Raw genomic sequence first — 19,548 nt, 5'->3', positions numbered from 1 at the left:
TATGAGCCTTTGTAACTTGCCAACCCCACGCTAACTCATTTTTCTTTTACTTTGTTTCAGGTATGTTCCCAGATAATACCGATCTCGAGGACGTAAATCCGTAAGTCCGTGTGATTTTTAATAGTGTGTTGTTTTATTCTTGCAAAATTTTTCTTTCAGGTTTGTTTTTCCTTCAGAACTATCTCCTCCCTCCTCACTAAAAAAATTACTGGTGTAGCAAGGAAATATCATATTACTTCAGAAGTTTGCATTAAAAAACCACTTAAAGATGCGATTTTAACGGTATAATATTCTTTTCTTCATTTTTTTAGCAAAAAATTAGACTTCCAAAACACACAGCCTCCACTTTAAATGAGCTCTCTGTATGTGACAATGTGACATTGCCTAGAAAAAAGTCAAATACCTGTTTGTAGCGGCAAATTGGCGATTTTTAAAAGTTGACACTACTATTTTTCCTCCATTTACATGTATGTAAAATAATCGATTCTTGGCGAGACAGCTTGCCTCACCTAAAATCGATATTTTCAATGGATTTAAAAGAAGAAAAGACGTGTTGTTAATCTGCAAAATCACCACTGCCCATTTAACTAACAATACGTAGGACGTAGCAGGCAGGAAAATGAATAAGAAGGTTCAGGAGACAGATTTATATAATCTTAAAAAGTACAAGCATAACAAAATTCGGAATTTTGATCTACGGTGTCATGATTCACTAGATGAATTCCAAATTTTTGAGTGAGATAGCTTCATTTCTTTCTCTTTGTTTTGGATTTTTATACCGTCTCCGTTTTTATCCGGGATTTTTCATTTTTCAATTTTCAACTTCCTCCTCTTCATTCGGTATTTCGGCTGAGCTGTCCTCTAATGCCTCGAAATCTTCCGAGTCCTCATCAGCTACGCCATCCTCGTAACTCTTCTTTGTATCTGGCACGGCGGCCCAAACTTCGTCTTCCAACCTGATCCGCGGGTGGTTTCTCCTCATTTTGACTAGACCGTGGTCACCCCAGTAATCGTTCCAGGAGTTCATCACCAACCAGTAGGGAACTTTCTTCTCCACCCCCCAGCCGAGCAATTTCACCGCGTGGCCACCGATTGGCTGAGACTTGGGGCTTGGCTCATAGACCCCTGCAACACAAATTGGACAATGAGTTAGACGCCTAGAATCGGGTCTCTTTTCTTGAAATCTTATTTCTAATGCGTGGAACTAGTTCTGAAATTTAGTCTATTTAATTTTTCCCCTCTCCTTTGGTTTTCCAAAAAAGCCGGGAGTTTGGATGACACAAAAAACAATGTCTTCTTACACGCGATTGAATTTTGAAAGTACAAATTTTATTGCGCCAATCTAAAAGAAATCGATAGGAAAACATACATCGCGGTGCTTAAAATTGTGTGCCCTGTTCATTGGTGTGTATTACGACAGGCAATTATCTGAACCATTTTCAAAAAATCTAGTTACTAGTAATCGGTACTCGATATCAGTGGCTTGACGTGCTTTGCGATATAGATTCATCTGTCATTGAGACCCATGGGGGAGGATTGATAGACAGGGCGTTAGAAACGAACATCTCAATAATCGATTCTTTACCATAACATCAATGGGGTAGTATCGATAATCGATCATTCACGCCCCGCCACTGCTCGATATTTGAAAAATATTCCTATTTGACAGGCTGTGACATACCAGATTTGTAGCTGGGAAAGTCATCCATAACTTTGAAAGCGGCTGTCACAGAACCATGTGCCATGATGTCTTTCATTATGGCCTTTTCGTCTTTGGGCAGTGCATATGCTAGGTTACCTGAAATGATTGAACAGATGTCCGAAAATATAAAATATGTAGAATTTAAATCGATGGATCGGGTATTCAGATACTCGTCAAAAATACCTTTGATGAGAAAAAGCGCCAACATGAAACCGTGCTTCCGCCAAAGTTGTACAGAATATACAGTGTGATCCAGAAGTCCATCAGCATTAATCATTGTCTATTGTCACTTAGTTCTCGTACACAATAGTACGTATTTGCAGTATTCAATGAATGACGCTTTTTTTTCACCGAATATAAAACTTGCCTGTTTTTAGAACTTTCACTTTTCTCTCTCTTTTTTGTCTCAAAATGTCTGCCTTTTCTGTGTTTCTTAAAATGAAATTTCAATTATAATAATATTTATCCATAGCAGTCCTGAGAGATGATCGATAGTTTCCCTATTTTCCAAAATGTTTGCTCTGACCGATTTTTTTCGAAGAAAAGTTAACTCCCCAATAAAAATCAAACGTCATCAATGATTTTCAGATCACAGGTACCACCTTATCTTCAGTGATCAATGATTCAAAGGCAGTGTTGCTGGATTTTTTCTTCCCGCGAAACCCTCTTATTCCGATGCATTTTTTTGTAAAGGGACGCAAACGGAACGTATCGCAATCTGGCATTTCCTACCTCTGAAAATCACTGATAATGTTTTATGTTTACTTGTGTAATACATCTGCATTAAAGTCGTAGGGGATATTGTTCGAAACTGATTATCGACCGATAATAATACGAAGCTTCGACAGTGGCGTGGACAAGAGGGAGGGGGTCTGCACCACCACCACCCCTCCCTCAGCATCGTTAATTGTACCTTTTTTTTTACTTTTGGAGGGCAGACAAAATATTGTCAGGGACGTGAGGGACGCACACAAAATAATGTGAATTTACCATCACGTCATTGAATGCCGCCCCCCCCCCCCCCCCCCTTGAAGAATTTCTAGTTGAGCCACTGAGCTTCGGTCATATCATCGAAGATTTTGCATGCGTTTCTTCATCGAGCACTTAGAGTATGCCATCGGTATAACATAGTGCCAAAAGAATAACACATTGATGTGACGTAAATGAACAACGATTGGAGTTTTTTCTCACCGAAACGGTAGTCTTTTTTCAATTCCGTGGTGTATTGTCCGTTTGTACAACGATGCTGGCAGTCAGGAGTACCGTGAGAAGCCGGACAAGGCTGGTATGGGCTGTCTTGGCCACTGTACTTGCACGGAGATTGGATGTTGTAAGGTTGGCATCCCTCCGATGTGTTCCAGTTGCCCCCACTCGGCAGACCGTGTTTTTTGATGTAGCTCCATGCCAGATTTTCCCATCTGCAATTTTAAAATTCCTGTTGGTCAGTGTTCATTCTTAAGCAACTATTGCTTATTTCATCAGTTCATGCGCCTTAATCAAGAAAAACGTCAACAACCGGACCCAGGTCTCTGGGAAAAGAGTAGCTTGGATCCAGAGTCTTGATTCTTAAAAAAATTGACGAGAAAAAAACACTCTTGATTCAATTGGATTTTTGCTTGAGTCAAAAGTAAATCCATTTAAATGAAGCGGTCATGACTCTGAATTCAAGCAAAAACTCGTTTGAATCAAGAGTATTTCTTCTTGTCAATTTTTTTTAGAGTCTAGACTCTGAATCAAAGAGACTTTTTTCCAGTGACTAAATGAAACAGCGGAGTTACCGGTCCACGAAGTTTTCGCTCCTAGAAACCAAACTTTGGGTCAAATAATCGAAGTTTATAGTGAATAATACATGTCTATATGTACAGTCAAGTATAGCTAACAAAAACTTTAGTGATCAGAAACGAAGCTCGGCTTTCATGACCGCAAACTTCGGTTATTTGGACAGAAAACATTAATGTTACGATAAAATTAGGGAATTGTTATAGTGGTCCATTTAGTCCTCGCTGCAAGCAACAGCTAGATCAGAAAAGCTTGGAACTAAACAAAATTCCTAGGTTTATATGAAAATCCCATCATAAATTGGATTTTGTGATATTGCTCCTAAAAGTTGAGTACTTTTAGTTGCAAAATTGACGTTGTTAGTTAAATTGTCAAAGCCTTTCTCATCGTCTTTCTGACGTAAGGGCGTATCTCAATTTCCATGGGAACCTTGTTGTCCATATAACGCCATGTTTTCCGAGACCCATGCGGGAAAAGAGATACGCCCTTACGTCAGAGGGGCGAAGTTTTGAGTGCAGCTTGAGAGTTTAATATCATTACAAATCACGGAGGGTTTGTTATAATATTGCGATTTGAAAAGAAACCATCTGAAAAGAGAGATTTTGTTCAAATTAGTTAGACCAGGACTCATTCAAAAGCAAATATGACTCACTTGAAGCTTTATCGCAAAGTGTATCTCAACATATACATTTTTTAAAAATAAACTCGTTGTGTTCTCGATCAGCCTTTTTACTTTCCAGAACTTCTCATCTATGGGTGTGTCAAATTTTTCCCGTTTGGGAATTTTACTGTTTTCTCAGGCGCTTGATATTTGTAAAGATTAGCCACGATTAGTTTTTGTTCCTGCGAGAGGTACACAGCGTGTAATAATTATAATTTTGTGTGTCAGAATCAGTGGCGAGGCGTTGATGACCGATTATCGATATTTCCTCATTTGAAGCTGTAAAGAATCGATTATTAAGGTGTTGGTTGCGAACACCCTGTTTATCGATCCTTTTATATAAGTTGTAGTGGCAGATCAATCGATACATCGCAAAGCACAGTGAAGCAATACAGTGAAGCAAATTACCCGCCACTGCAGCCAAACCCACACTCGCTGCAACAGGATAGCATGTTGGCGGTCGATAAACGCATCTGGTGTTTTCCTTTTGTTTTGATGCAGTATCTGTCCGTGAAGGCTTGCGTCGTAGCGATAGCCTGCAATTAAAATATTTTGTTTCAGCTTTTATTTTTAATTCAACTAGGTTCAGTCAAAAACCACGCCACATCTGCTAGTAATCGAAAAGAATAGGTTTGAAGTGTTCCATCCGTTCCCTCTTAACTGTTTTTTCTCTCCCTCTCCTCCCCTTTTTCCACTTTTTTCCTTTTTTGGCCCGAGGGGGGCCATGCTACCATGCCCCCCTGGATCCATAACAGATTTGACACTGTATTTCTGGAAGGAAACTATCAATGTCCCTTCCCCAATATCCCACGTGTCAGCGTCAAACTAAGGGAAATAGAGTCGTGCACAAATAGGTAGGGAAAAGAAGAGGGGTACAATAGAATGGACTACTGGATAAGGTACGAATTTAAGCATTCTGATACATGTTTCTTGACCAGAATTTTACGTAGAACACGATTTTTGCAACGAAAATTACCGAAATCAACTCCTAAGGAAGATATTAACGTTTTTATTTCACATTGGTTACGAGGAATTTTAACTGCCCGCTCACAAGAAACTCGAAGCTCTACGTGAATCAAACCGTGCACTACAACGGTTTCCGCAAGCTTCTCAATCGAGCAATGTTCATTTCCCACCATGTGTTGTTCAAACTATGAACATGAACAACTTGCTATAACTGAGCCAAAACGTCAAGATTGAGGTTGCCAGATTTTTATATCGCAGAGACTGTCATGATACCGTTTAGCGCGCGATGTGAATCACGCAGAACATTGAGTTTTCTTGAGCGGGTGGTTTGAATTCACGCACCAAGAATTATTAAATATCTTCGTGAGGAGTTGATTTCGGTAATTTTCATTGTGCGCATCGTGTTATACGTGAAATTTCGGTAATGAAACGTGTATCAGAATTCTCCAATTCGTGCCCTGTCTAGTGGTCCATTAACAATTTCTGTGGATGACGTCATCCATCTTATTACCCTTAAGGCTGCTTGAAGTTTAAGACGACTCACCCAGCAAGAGCCGCAGCGTCCTTGGTCGAGAACTTCGGCGATCCTGGGACACTTCTTGTGCCACTTCTTCCGGGCGTCGAACCTCTTCGGAATCTTCTTGTTTTCCGGCCACAGCGGGTCGAAAGTCTTAACCATCTCCGGTCTCTTCTCTCTACCCTCCATTATTGCACCCAGGAGGATTTTTATGTCCGACAAAGGTGTATTCGGATCGAAGTTTCTGCCAGCCTGCAAGTTAAAAAACATTTTAAACGGGGTGTCTAGCATCAGGAAAAACCGGAAAAAATCAGGAAAATCGGACGTTTTATCAGGAATTCTTCTTACGCGAATCTCCTCAGCGGAGAAAGTCTTACTGCTTTTTGCCTACCGTGCCAGGAGTCGAGAAAAATCAGGAAAATATCAGGAATTTTCAAAATGAAAAAATCAGGAATTTTTTACAAAATATCAGGAAAAATCAGGGGAATATCAGGATTTTTCAAAATTAAAAACTTACTAGACACCCTGTTAAATTATCTGTTCTTCAAAAGGTCAGCTTCACACGGTTTTTAACCCTATTGACAGATAAATTAGGGCGCTAGTTAAAAGTGTTATCACATCAGTCATGCATAGGTATGGTTGAGTCAATAAGAAATGGGGCTTGGAGGACAAATGCGCATAAAAGCAGTTTTTGAAAAAAATTGAGGTTTTCTAATGTTTTCAAGTAAAGTAGTCTTAATTCATATTCTGTGAGGAAATCGCCTCCTAATACCAATTTTTAAGCATTAGAAAGCCAGTTTGAACTTTCTCTCCGCCTTAAGAATCTACGTATCTCTGGAAACTTCAAGCACATATTTCTCGAAATAGCAAAAACCGCACTTACGCGCCCTGACCTCCAAGTCCTTCATATATGGTTTACTCAACCATACCTCTGGCTGGTGCAACCACACTTTTAGCGAGCGCTTTTCTGTGCACCTGTTTCAGATTTCTTGTTTCAGGGTTAAAATTGAACCACTAGATAGGATAACCAATAAAGGACCGTAATGAATGTTTCCTAATCAAAATTCCACGTGTGAAATAGTGGCTACACAAGAAACTTGCAAATTCAAATAATTTTTCTTAAAAAAAAAAAAAAAATAGCTTCTTTCGGATTATCCAGTCTAAGTCTCCGCTCATAAAAAAATTAAATTCACTTGAATCAAATCAAGCACCAAATTAACGTATTTGAGTTTCTCGATCTGAAGTGTTTTTTTCTCTTCGCTGAAGTTTTCTTCAGAGCCACTTAAGTTTCACACAATAGAGGGGGAAAAAAATTTGTTCAGCTTGACTTTGATCTTTTGCGGTGATATGTTTGTCTTACAAGGACTCCAAAATTTTCGAAACTTGGATGTGTTTTTTAAAGAAAATTTTACCTGTATGGGCCCTATTCTCATTCTTTGCAAAAATTACCATGTTAATATTTAAATTGAGTTAATGAAAATAAACTTGGAAAATAGTTGATGCTCATGAATTACTTCACACAAACTAACATTCAATTAATTTTTTTACAGCCAAAATCACCTTCTCAGGTCATCACGTATACAGAAACTCAAAATATTTATTATTAAATTTACTCATGCATTCAATGAAATATGAACAGAGTTGCCAAATTTGGCCATGGCACTTAACGCATTTAATTAATGCCCTCGTTTACATACATTTGACGCATCGTTCATGATGTAAAGTTTTTGTTTTCTTCCTCTGCGAAAAAATCTTTGGTTACGATAGTTTTCGACAAGACTAATTAACACATAGCTACTGACACTACAAGAAAAGCTCTTACCTCCCATTGGTCTTGATTAGAGTTGATATCCGCTATGAAATCGTCAGACAGAAAATGAGCATCACTAGCAAAAGAAGCACTTAATTGCACAAAAAGGCACGCAGAAAGGATAATGAGTTTCATTTTGGCACTGGTGTGGCCTCAGATCTTTAGGGATGAGTTCAAAATTGATTCTTAAAAAATTATGGGTAAATTTATTCACAATGGGTGCTCTCAGTTGAGAGCACGAGATAGGTCTGAAGACATTCGCTCTGATTTCAGCTATTAATGCTTTAACTTGAGACCCTCTCGATAATAATAAAAAGAATTTATTGAAGATAATGTCTCCACACTACTTGAATATTCTTAGTGCTGACGCTCAGATGGAGTGTTTTTTAAGTAGTTGCACTTGATTACTTCAACTTTTCCAGAAATTTAAAAAAGAAGAAGAATCCACAGAGCTCTGCTCTTTTTTGATGTCATTAATTTGCGTCTCTAATTTAAGAAAATTAGGTGCTCCAGAAAAGCGATATGAGAACGATTAGCGTTGTTTGAGAATGATCTGCACGTGAGATTGAATGAAGGAGGTACCCCTCTGATAATTCTTGAAAATGTAAAGTAAACGGAGTATTGCAAAGTAAAGCGTGCGTTCACATCAAAGTCTTTTCAGAAGATACAAGAAATATTGAAGTGGTGTCTCTGTCTATGATGATTTTATGCACGATGCAAAGTTAGTATAGTACGTGCCTCTGACTGATATTCTTTCTAGTCTGAAACAATTTTTGTTCATCTTTCCTTTCAGTAAATTTCTGACCATATGCAAAGAGAAGGGCTCTAGTCCTCAAAGGCAAACATCTTTACAGAGATGCTAGGTGCGTTTTTTTCAATTTTTTGAGTCCCCAAATAAAGTGGCAGCCCTGTCAATGTATTTGCTCCCTATCTTTGCATGGAGAGTTTGTCTTGATGTAGAGGTGGACTCTCAGGTTAGCGTGGGATATCCCTTCCATTTTGGCCTCAACTTGAGAGCTTTTTTTGAGCTTGGGAGTTGATTTTAGAGAAAAGCAGTGGCACCATCGTTTTTCTTGCCAACTTTTACATAAGAATCAACAGTCAAATCGCAAATTCCTCACACCTGCAACATCTCCATTGGAAGATGTTATTCGCAATTGAATCCAACGTACCTATCTAGAACTTTTCAAAAAAAAATTATAATTTTTCCCAAATTATAAAATTCATCCGGAGGCATCCAGAAAAATCAAAATGTTCTTACGGCCTTCTTTTTTAGCAAGATAGTAATATACTTGTTGACTTTTTGCAGTCTCTTTGGGAAGCTATACCACGGATATTATTTATTTGTTTTTGTGCCCCATATGAATCTCTATCTGTAAGAATAGCGCACGTGTTAAGATGCCCCATATCTGAAGAAAGAGCACTCGAGAAATGAAATGGGTACAAAAAAGTGAATTGATCGATAGTGAATATTGAGTCCATAAACTTAAATTGATACAGCCATGCAATGACCCAGTTCTGTCAATGTGGATGTGCGTTTGTGCGTATTTTGCATTGTATATCATACGTTTATACTTCTACGCACTGCTTTCTCATTGACCTATTGATCTTAAAACCTCGAGTATGCTGGGGAGGCTTACGTTTAAATATTGAATGATTTACAAAGGATTTGTCGTGGCATTTTCAGAATATCGAGTTCCAAGACATGTATTCATTTGAAAGTTCGTGAATTCATTCCATCGAAAAATAATCATATCCCCTTTATAAAAAGCTGGAAGGCGTATTTATAGCTACTCCTGAACTCTTCGTTTTGTAAAGGGGGGCCGCCTCAGTTTCGCACTTCAACTATATCTCATGCGGATGGTTTCTTTCGATGTCTGAGGAAAATAGCGTGTTTGATCGATTTTAAATCGAATTGAGCTGAAAAATATTTGGTTCCTCGAACAGAAATCTTTCAGTTTATATACCACTAAAAAAGTAAAGATGTATCGACTAAAACTGTAGGTATTATTATACAGAATACGAGTAAATATATAAATAATTAACTACTACTACAATATGGTTAATTGATATGTGTTCCTAAAATCGTAATGAACGTCTAAGCCAATTTTTCTCGCCAGCTCAATTGTTTTTTACACCCAAATAATATCCCTGCGTGTCTCTAAACTTGTTTTTATCGATATTTTTTCCTCTTCCTTCATATTCTCCTTTAAATATCGCATGATGAACCGTGATTTCATATCGACAGTGTAACTCCCAAACCGCATATCTCGGGTTGCGACGTAGCAGACATCCTGTAATACTTTATTATTTGCATGAGGAGCTACTGCACGTCAACTGTTACCTTCTGTGACTTTTCTTCACCGTGCCGAAGAATGTTCGGTGAAAATTTCAAGAAATAATGATGCGATGTTCTAATTTAAAACAAAATACAACGGGAGAGGAGATTTTGAAACACCGCAAACGAGATACGTGGCTTAAAGAGTTTCACTGTCGATATTTTTCTGTGTTAAGGCTTCGAAATTTTCACTATCTGAGTCGTAATTTACGCTCATGCCTGTTGTCATGTCTTCTAATCCCAGATGTCGTCCCATATTACTTCGTCATCGCAGGTTTTCCTCCTTTTAAGATCTGGAATTGCAGCCCAACACTCATCCTCCAGATTGATCGAAGGATGGTTCCTCATCATCTTGACGACGCCGCGATCGCCCCAATATTGATTCCACGAGTTCATGACAAGCCAATAGGGTTTGTTTCTATGACTTCCCCATCCAATCACCTTCACCGCATGCCCACCAAGGGGCGCTGCGCCCTCCGTCGGCATGTAGACTCCTAGAAAATATGTCAATCAGTGTAAGAAGTCGCTTGACAGACGTAGTATATGGGTCTGTTCTGCCGTGCTAAGGAAGAACGCCGTATGAGCCATCAGACGTTGCCAAATTTCCTTCGATAAATACCGAATTTGCAAGGAAAATCGTGAGTATTTTTTCCCAAAATTTTCAGACAATTTTGTACGCAATTTAATCTAAAATATCTGCAAATTTCGGAGAAAAATGTGCATGAATGTCGTGAAAAATACATGTTTTGTCAAGGGAAATTTGGCAACTCTCGAATGTTCATAAGGAACGTTCTTCCTTAGCACGACAGTGTCGCTCGATGTCATACCACAGCGTACCTTGAACTATTGTAACTTGATAGAGAGAGTATGTCGCCACATCACTTTTGATTGGCTCCTCCATCTTGAGCTGTAGGGAGCTCTTAGGACCTAAAAATGGCGGACGTTGTAAGTAAGTGTAACTACAAAATGGCTTAAAGTGTCGTTTTATCTGCATGTCGCAGCAATAACTTTGCTCAAATGTATTATTACGACGTATTTGCCTAACGGCTAATTGTGTGCTAATTTTGAGAAACATCATCTAGGTATACTAAGTTTGGTAGTAAGTGCGGTTGGTGAGCGATGTCAAAAGTTGGCAACGATCCCCCGCGCCCTCCCATCCTGTTGTTGTTGTTGTTGTAGGTTCAAAAATTAAAACAAAGCGCCACCATTCGTAGGCGTTAAGGCTTCCGCCTCTATGGAAAGTGGAGGAGCAAGATGTTCATCCTCTCTCTATCAAGGCACTTACCTTGAAAAAATGAATCACATTATTTTTATTTTACATGATTTTCTCCTCCATCGAAAAATATGGCCCGCTTTAATTTTATATTTTCTTTGCGTATGTTTCAGGTATGTTTCTTTGGTTTCCCTGAGATTTATTGAAACAGAAACTCTAGTCGTTGCCTTCTAAAATCATGCCCTGAAATGAGATGATCTAACTTCACCGTGGTAAAATTATCGTTGAGTTCCTACTTTCTCGCATGCTCATTAATTCTAACTTGTAAATGCCCTGAACCTCTCGCTACAGTTTCATATTCCACTGAGGAAAAGCTATGGCTTATAAAACCATTTACAATGAGTGTATACTAATAGTATTCCATTAATCGTAGTAATGGCAACGTATAATAATAGCACATATACCTTAGTGATGGTATACCTTAGTATGGCACGAGATACCTTGGTAGGTATGGTTCACAGACCAAGAATCATTAGTTCATTTTCGACTATTAGTGGTGATCCATATGAACAGTAATTGGTTAAAAAGCCATAGATTTTTCTCCGTGTCGGGGGTTCGGTCCAGTCGAGATTACCTTTTTTATAATGTGGGAAATCGTACATCGCTATGAAAGCTGCTGTCACTGGGCCATGTGTCATGATTTCTTTCATGATAGCCCTCTCATCTTTTGGCAGAGCGTACTCCTTTCCACCTGAAAAAAAACCAATATCTTGAACGTCGAAGGCAACTTGATGTCAAATTGCTCTACATTTTAACACCCTGACCTATTAATTGTGGGCAAGTTTATGGCACGCTGCGGTGCGGCGTGCTTGCCAGCTCGAAACGCGCACTAACGCCCACAAACCTAAGGGGATACTTCAAGCATTGCGCAATGCGCACTGACGCCTACAAACCTAACAGGGATACTTCACGCATTGCGCAATGCGTGAAGTATCCCTGTTAGGTTTGTAGGCGCCAGTGCGTCGCCGCGCAATGCGTGAAGTATCCCTGTTAGGTTTGTAGGCGCCAATGCGTCGCCGCTCCGGTTTATGTTAGGCTCTAATATTTAATCTCGCGGAGTCAGCGTTTTTCAACTCATGATTTTGAAATGTTTGCACACTCTGTATGGACCATCTCATTTTAATTGATGAAAAAACAATATGTTTTAAAGGAAAATATAATGTGTGTTTTGTAAATATTATGGTAGTTCCGTATCAAACTTAATGATTTCCAAAGCACACGAATTTCTACACAATGTCTTATAGCCTTTTATAGCCAATGGCGATAAAATGTAAAGCCCGGCGATAGGAACTATAGCCCGGCTGCATAAGTTTTTATTGCTTCGTATAGCCCGGCCATATGATTTGCTCCACTTTCTACAGCCAGCTATATGATTTTCAATAGCCTTCTTTAGTCGGCTATAAGAACTCCTATGGTATTTTAAAACGCAGCTCGTATCGCCAATTTTTACCAGGGTGGTCATGTGCAACGGATGCCAAATGATAGGTTGCCTAAGAAGGTTCTGGATTGGGTTCCCCCCGGCAGAAAGCACAGAGGACGCCCTGCCAAATAGTGGATTGAGGGAATAAGGCAGGAAATGAGGAGATGCAATCAGCCGGAGGAGCTCTGGCAGGATCGCTATCAGTGGCGGTTGGGTGTCGTAGAGCGCACAGAAGTGCTATAAGAGCGACTTGTTAGTTAGTTTTAAAAAAAACAGTTGTTTGTTGTTGTTAGTTGTTTCTCTGTTAGTTAGTTAATATATTATCTCTGTATTCATTCTTACTGAAGTGGCGGTCTTTTCTCAATGTTTTTCCGTATGCTTCGTTGGTACATCGAGTCTGACATTTTGGCGTTACGTCGTACATTGGGCAGGTTTTGTAAGGGCAGTGCCTGTTGTAACTGCGTTTGCACGGAGATGGGATGTTGTACGGTTGGCAGCCCTCCGTCGTGTTCCACCTACCACCGGTCGGTAAACCGTGCTTGTTGAAGTAGCCCCAAGCCAAATGCTCCCACCTGTGATGCATAAATACAATATTTACTTTAGTTTCACGTGAAATCAAATGCAGTGGCGTGGCGCGAATTGCGATGTATCGATTGTTCTGCCATTTAAACCTATGGAAAAGGATCGATAAACAGATTGTTCGCTGCGAACGCCTTAAAAATCGATTCTTTAATATAGGTTTAAATGGCATAACAATCGATACATCGCAATTCACGCCACGCCACTGGTGAAATCAAATGAATTCAACTCGAAATTTTCAGCCATACATGTATTGGAAAAACAAACGGCGGAAAACAGTTTTCACCTGGTATAGGGTTTTTCTTTCGTTTTTCCCAGCTACGTAGGAGGCGATATCATGTGCACAAACGCATAAGATTTATCTCGACGTCATCTGGACTACATGTTGCGATTAAGAACTATAAATTGCGGCCCGGTTTAAAAACAATGTACGTGCTATTAGTTTCTCTATGCACATAAGTGTTTTTTTCAGATGAGTTAGAATTTATAGCTCGACATTGCAAAATGCAGTCCATATATGAGTCGTCCAGAAATTCCGGTACACTTAAAGGGTTGGTGAGAATCCAAGCCTGCGTGATGGGATGGAGGAGGGAAATGACATTGCGTGATCCCACCCAATAATTGTGGGAAGAGACGATTATTTAAAGAAACTTTCTATACATTTCTGGTAATATCGACCAAAAATGTAGATTTTCCATGCCGCATGGAGTGGAGGGGTATCTAGCAAAGGGGTAAAATTTCATGGAGTTTCAATGCAAGGAAAACAAAAGCAATTTAAGCGATAGTTGAATGAAAAAGGAATTTAAATTATTTTACTCGAAATCACAGAATTACTTTTTCATTCATTATCGCTTAAATTGCTTTTGTTTTCCCTGCATTGAAACTCCATGAAATTGTGGGTGGTGCGTGAATTATCGATTATCTGTCCAATAGAAGCCGTGGTAAAGAATCGATCATCAAGGTATTTATTGTGAGCACGTTTATCGATACTTTTCCGTAGGTTTGAATGGCAGATCAATCGATATATATCGTACTGATCCTTACCCTCCGTCGCATCCATCACCACAGTCATGGCAGCAGGAGAGAACATTTGCTGCTGATAGCCGCATTTGATGCTTGCCATTGGTGGCGATACAGTATCTGTCGGTAAAAGAGCCAGCCGCAGAGATGGCCTGAAATCGTAACAAAAGAGGTATTTTTCAGTCCTGATTAACATTTTTATAGTGGCGTGAAGCGCTTTGCGATATATCGATTGATCTACCATTTAAACCTATGGAAAAGGATCGAGAAACCGGGTGTTCCCAACAAACACCTTAATAATCGATCTTTTACCATAGCTTCAAATGGGAACATATCGATAATCGATCATTCACGCCTCGTCCTTGATGATTTTTGCGTTTAACCAATTTGCGGTGTAGTTCGTTGAATGATTAAAATTCTATCAAAAATTTAGAAGTTGAACTTTTTTTTGAGACCAATCACGGGAAATGGATCGACCTAAATCCGCAGAAACGTAATATTTAGTTATTGATACCAAAGTTTAAGCGTGTATTCTGCAAACACAGGGGTCTATGGAGCCTCAAAATGTTCAATCAAACCCGGTAACTGAGCCGGGTTGAAGTTCGCAGTTCAAAGAACGTATAGTCTCGAGAACACGCTATTTAAATGTATACCTTTCGATTTTTGCTCAGAGCTCAGAGTTACCGTATCAATGGGCGACTAAACAAATCTGAACTAGAAGGAGGCGTAACCTCTTCAAAGTCATACTTAAAAAACTGTTTACACGCTGGGAATTCCGGGAACAAAAAATCATGAACGAGATATCAAGGAGTATATTTTCAACATACATCAAATGGAAGTTGGGCCGTACAAATTGACGTCATTTATATTTTTGCCATTTAACTAGTGTTAGTTGTTAAGACTCATATCTTGTTTTTTTTCTCATATCTTTAGGGTTCAATTTTCAGACTTCCCATTGTGCGATTCGTTTTCCTCATGACATTTTCGAGAGAAATCAGTTTACGTGGTTGTTAATTCATACCTTACCTAGTGCCCCATTCCGCAAGTGTGCGCTCTCCGTCATTGATTCGATAATGAATTTAACCCAACATTTTTTGGAGAAATTCAATTTCTAAATTCTTTTGATACTAAAAAGCAATTTTTGTCGAAATGTTTAAATTCAACTTTTGGGTCTAGTCCCTTACTGAAAATGTAGCATCTGTGGACTAGAGGTAAACTACCCGTGAACCGTCACATGCATGTGCATGTGCAATGAAAGGATAATTTCTACTTTATATTACCCAACAAGAGCCGCAGCGTCCTTGGTCTACCACTTCTCCGATCCTGGGGCACATTTTACGCCATTTTTGACGGGCGTCGAAGTTTTTGGGTATTTGATCTCGTTCCGGCCATTTTGGATCGAATGTCTTGACGAGCCGCAATTCCTTCTTTCGACCCTCCATGAACGTCCCAGTCAGCAGTCCCAGCTCGACTAACGACACATCTTCACCAAAATTTCTTCCAGCCTGAAAATTTCAGAATCATCCCACGTCTAACTGGGGACAAAGTTACTCCCCAATGTCAAAAAGATAGTTTCCGACCCTTTACGAGAAAGCGGACCTCCATCCTTTGGAGTAGCATTTTGCAATAGATAAATTATTTTGAAATTGGGTAAAATATTTTGACGGATGTTTGACTCTCTCTCAGTATCCCAAAGAATAAATTACAAGCAGTTCAGTTTATCATAATGCCCTTACTATCGTGCTCTGTAAAAACGCCGTGTTAGCATTCGAATGTTGCCAAATTTCCTCTCAGTTTGTTATTTTTGAATAAAGTGATAAATATAATTCCTTAAAATTTTCTGGCTTTTTAAATTGAATTAGGAAAGAAATCTTCTGAAAAATCAGGAGAGATATATTCATAAAGGTGCCTGAAAATTCATGATTATTCGAAAGAAATGTGGCAACGCCGAATGGCTCATAGGGCGTTCTTCCCAGCACGGCAGCACAGAGAACGTAATACGACAATTTTAAGCATCGAACATGATAAATTGAAGCTTTAAGTAGCTTTTGTCCCCAAACTAAGTCTTTTGACCTGCTCATTCCCAACCGTAGTGCTGATTGGATCGGAGATTCTAGCACTTCTATGGTGCTACAACATTCACTAAATATTCCTTTTTAGAGGGTTAGCATTGGCTCGAGTTTTAGTTTGACAAAACGAAGATTTTTTTCTTTATGGGCGGTCTCATATATATCGATATTTTCTATGCAGAAAAGAGTGGGATGAACTCCACAGTTAAAGTCTACGAAATAGAAAATCGATTCGTTATTATTTGGTCTTTCGGAGGGTCTTTCAATGCATTCCTCTTTCCTTGTTTTCGCCCTCATTTCATACATCGATTTTTATCAACTGATTCCAAGAACAGATTTATCGATTTCCAGTATATCGTTGTTATAACAAATTTCTATTATCCGTCCGATTTCTTTCCAGTGAAGCCAAATGTATGTAGCCATACGAAAGTATGTGTGGTCAATCTCCCCCCCCCCTCTTTTTCTTCTTTCTTTTTTCCTTGTGTAAGTATTAAATGACACTTACCTCCCAGGAGTCCTGTTTCGAGTTTATTTCTTCGATGAATGCATTTGATAGGAAAAAAAATTTGGTAGGTGATGCGTCAAGTCTTGCGATCAAGCAAAGTATAGTGATGACGTGTTTCATTCAGGACCCATAACTCAACCACAGTTTGATCAAAAAATTAGCGTTCTTGAAAATGTCCAAATCGACGAAAGATAGACCATTGGAAGGTATTCTTCTGGGAGATTCATGGTTGTTTAAACATCGGTAGTGAAAAGTAAAAATAATTAAGTCTTTTCAATGTCAATTTGACCTCAGGAGGATAATAAGATGTGTTCCTCGTTGCATTTCTCAGAATAATCACGCGAAATAAGATTCTGAAATCATGCCACGCGAGGCATACAAGGCAAACACAAATAAGCTAAAATGAAAGTTCTGTTTTTAACTAGTCGAAATGTTTTTATAGATGCAACAATGTTTTTTCAATGGCGCGATTGTTCTCAAAATTTTAACCCAATTTTTTGTCTTTCATTGAATTTCCTCAAATTATGTTCGCCGTTCCGCATAAATGTCCATTTCTACCGTTACGGTCGTTGTCTTGATTTATTTTTGTTTCCTCCTTTCGTTTTCAAAAACACGTAGTGTTTTCAATATTAATTTACATTTCCCTCGGTCTGTATAGAAAATTGAAGTGTAAGACAGCCGAATCAAAGTGCAATTCTGTAGAAACGTTTTTTCTTTGACCGTCTTCCTCTTTACTGATTTTCGGTTCTCGCGTTCTCCTTCGAAGAAAAAGTAAGATCTTAGGAGGAAGAAGATTTAGGACTTGCATCGTTAAAGTTCCATTTTCAAAATTGGCCTTTGATTCATCGGTATTTTATCAGCATCTGTAATAACGAAATTATGGAATGCAGGAATTTGAAGCACTGCCAACACAAATTAATTACAAAGACGTCCAAACTTCGTAATATTTTACATTATTTAAATGCATTACCTCCTTTGTCAATTTTCGAACAAATATTCTTTGCCTCTCGGAATTAATCTTTTAATGGCGTGGGAGGGGGGAGGGGTGTCAAATCTTTTTGTGCACAGTTAAAAACGGTACATCCACGCTATGTATTCAGAGGACCTTCAAGTTACATCGTATTTCTGATTGCATAGGTTCAGTCACCATAAGGTTAAGTGTATGTTAAAACTTAACATGTCTATTATCCAATTAGACCCTAGAATGTAAGCGCTCGTGTGGAGTAGGGATTAGAGCTTGTCAGAAAAAAAACTTATTAGGTTTTAATGTAGACATTCAATGTTTGTTTGTGTTTGTTTGTTTGTTTGTTTGTGACATTCACTTCGTCATTCAATGATGCAAACATTCGATGGATCCAACCAGAACATGTGGACTACCTAAGTAATTGTATTGCCCCGCTTTTTAAGGGTTGACCTCTAATTTATTTTTCTCTGTATTTTTATTTTTTTTTTTTTATTTTTTTTTTTTGTAGAAAATGGTTATTGAGTTGGACACATCATTGCATATTTTGAGCAAACTCATCCTTAACTTTTCTCAAATTTCGAAAATACGAAACACCTCAATGTTTGTTTATGACGGCGCAGAGATACAACTATTCGTGCCTAATGGACGTCCGTGTAGCATCTGCAAAATTGAAGGCGCAATGGCCCGAGGGCTAACTCAAAACACTCCGCTATATGTATGCCCATGAAATTTCGCTAAGATTCGGGAGAAAGGTAAAAAAAGGAGGCCCAACTACAGCTCTCCTATCTTCGGCTGTGTTGGTCACGTAGCCCTTGAATCACCACTACAAATAAGACAAACGGAACCAACATAATATGGAAGTAGAGCAAGGTATCGGATGCGCGTTGACGACGGCGCAGAGATACAACTATTCGTACTCGATGGATGTCCGTGTTGCGTCTGCAAAATTGAAGGCGCGATGGCCGAGCGTAAACTCGCAACGCTTCGCTCTATGCTGCCAATGAGGTGCCACTCAGATTCGAGAGGAAAGTTAAAAAACGAGGTCCGATTACGTTTTTCCTTTTTCGGCTGTGTTAGCACAATATTTTTTATTTTTTTTTTTTTTTTCCAATTTGATTTCCGATTATTTTTCAGGATGTATTTCCAGACCTAAATTAAAAGATCGTACCCCGTAAGAGGTAGTTGGGTCAATTAGAGCCAGATTGGACTTTCTATGGGTAGTTTGCAAACGAAATCCCTGACACTTTTTTTTAAATTTGATTTCTGGTTCTTTTTCACGATTCATTTGTAGACGTATATCTAAAGCTCGTACATATACCGACGTCTTTTTAGCAAACCTCGGGTCAGTTTGACTCGGCTTGGGTGTTCAAGGGTTAAAATCAAGAGAAAATAAAAAAACCTGATCCATGTTGGTTTCAAGACGTGATAGGGTAGGTTGTCATCAGAGGAGCCAAACCCGAGAGGTCGTCTTAGAGGTGGTGTGAATTTTGACAGTCAAAATTTCCACTTATAAAACTTTTACATTTGAAGAAGTAAACAATCACAAACTTCAACATTTGGAGAAGTAAACAATCACAACACTATTGCCACATAATAACGTCACTATGGACCGGAAGCGACTGTATTAGTTATCGCTATTTGCACAGTTCTATTTAACAGTAATCATACGTAATGAAAACAATACCACTAGAACACAAACAAGAAGTCGACAAATGTTTCAGTATAGTTTGTTATTGCAGAAAGTTACGAACAATCAATGGAGGTTAGCTGCGAAAGAGTATCATAATAGAGGCAACCCTTCTATCTTTCGTGAAGTTATGTTCGAAAGTCAACGCTTAGATTTGCCCATTGATGACAGATTGCTAAGCGCTGAGTAATTGATTCAGCAACCCTAATTTACTTTGCAAAAACTTGCCTAGTAGAGTGCTCACTCCGTTATTCATCA

At 38.9% G+C, this 19,548-nt stretch overlaps 3 protein-coding genes across 7 annotated transcripts in view; 1 reads left to right on the top strand and 2 right to left on the bottom strand.

The window, feature by feature from the left end:
• Positions 1 to 19,548, top strand: part of IRSp53 (Insulin receptor substrate 53 kDa) — a 566,313-nt gene that overhangs the window by 461,994 nt on the left and 84,771 nt on the right. The gene's annotated exons all lie outside the window — the stretch shown is intronic.
• Positions 633 to 7,709, bottom strand: LOC109037266 (cathepsin B). Its single transcript, XM_072296701.1, has 6 exons — positions 7,448 to 7,709; positions 5,653 to 5,877; positions 4,551 to 4,678; positions 2,894 to 3,120; positions 1,682 to 1,798; positions 633 to 1,125 (listed from the first exon to the last, which is right to left on the bottom strand). Exons 1-6 carry the CDS (start codon positions 7,568 to 7,570, stop codon positions 812 to 814), a joined length of 1,134 nt encoding a protein of 377 aa, XP_072152802.1. The 5' UTR covers positions 7,571 to 7,709; the 3' UTR covers positions 633 to 811.
• On the bottom strand, positions 9,666 to 18,561 carry LOC109040585 (cathepsin B-like). Its single transcript, XM_072296702.1, has 6 exons — positions 16,640 to 18,561; positions 15,346 to 15,570; positions 14,090 to 14,217; positions 12,809 to 13,038; positions 11,621 to 11,737; positions 9,666 to 10,267 (listed from the first exon to the last, which is right to left on the bottom strand). Exons 1-6 carry the CDS (start codon positions 16,757 to 16,759, stop codon positions 10,008 to 10,010), a joined length of 1,080 nt encoding a protein of 359 aa, XP_072152803.1. The 5' UTR covers positions 16,760 to 18,561; the 3' UTR covers positions 9,666 to 10,007.

This window comes from Bemisia tabaci, chromosome 2 (assembly GCF_918797505.1).
Source record: "Bemisia tabaci chromosome 2, PGI_BMITA_v3".
Classification (NCBI taxonomy): Eukaryota; Metazoa; Arthropoda; class Insecta; order Hemiptera; family Aleyrodidae; genus Bemisia; species Bemisia tabaci.
This window is presented reverse-complemented; position numbering and strand designations above follow the sequence as displayed.

Bases quoted from the DNA above. Each gene is read 5' to 3' on its own strand.
- LOC109037266 (XM_072296701.1), bottom strand. From the start codon at position 7,570: ATGAAACTCATTATCCTTTCTGCGTGCCTTTTTGTGCAATTAAGTGCT. The intron at 4,679-5,652 runs GTGAGTCGTCTT...TTTTAATTGCAG, and splicing joins GACGCTGCGGCTCTTGCTGG to GCTATCGCTACGACGCAAGC. The intron at 1,126-1,681 runs GTATGTCACAGC...TTTGTGTTGCAG, and splicing joins CTTTCCCAGCTACAAATCTG to GGGTCTATGAGCCAAGCCCC.
- LOC109040585 (XM_072296702.1), bottom strand. From the start codon at position 16,759: ATGAAACACGTCATCACTATACTTTGCTTGATCGCAAGACTTGACGCA. The intron at 15,571-16,639 runs GTAAGTGTCATT...TGAAATTTTCAG, and splicing joins CGAAACAGGACTCCTGGGAG to GCTGGAAGAAATTTTGGTGA. The intron at 14,218-15,345 runs GTAATATAAAGT...TTACGATTTCAG, and splicing joins GACGCTGCGGCTCTTGTTGG to GCCATCTCTGCGGCTGGCTC.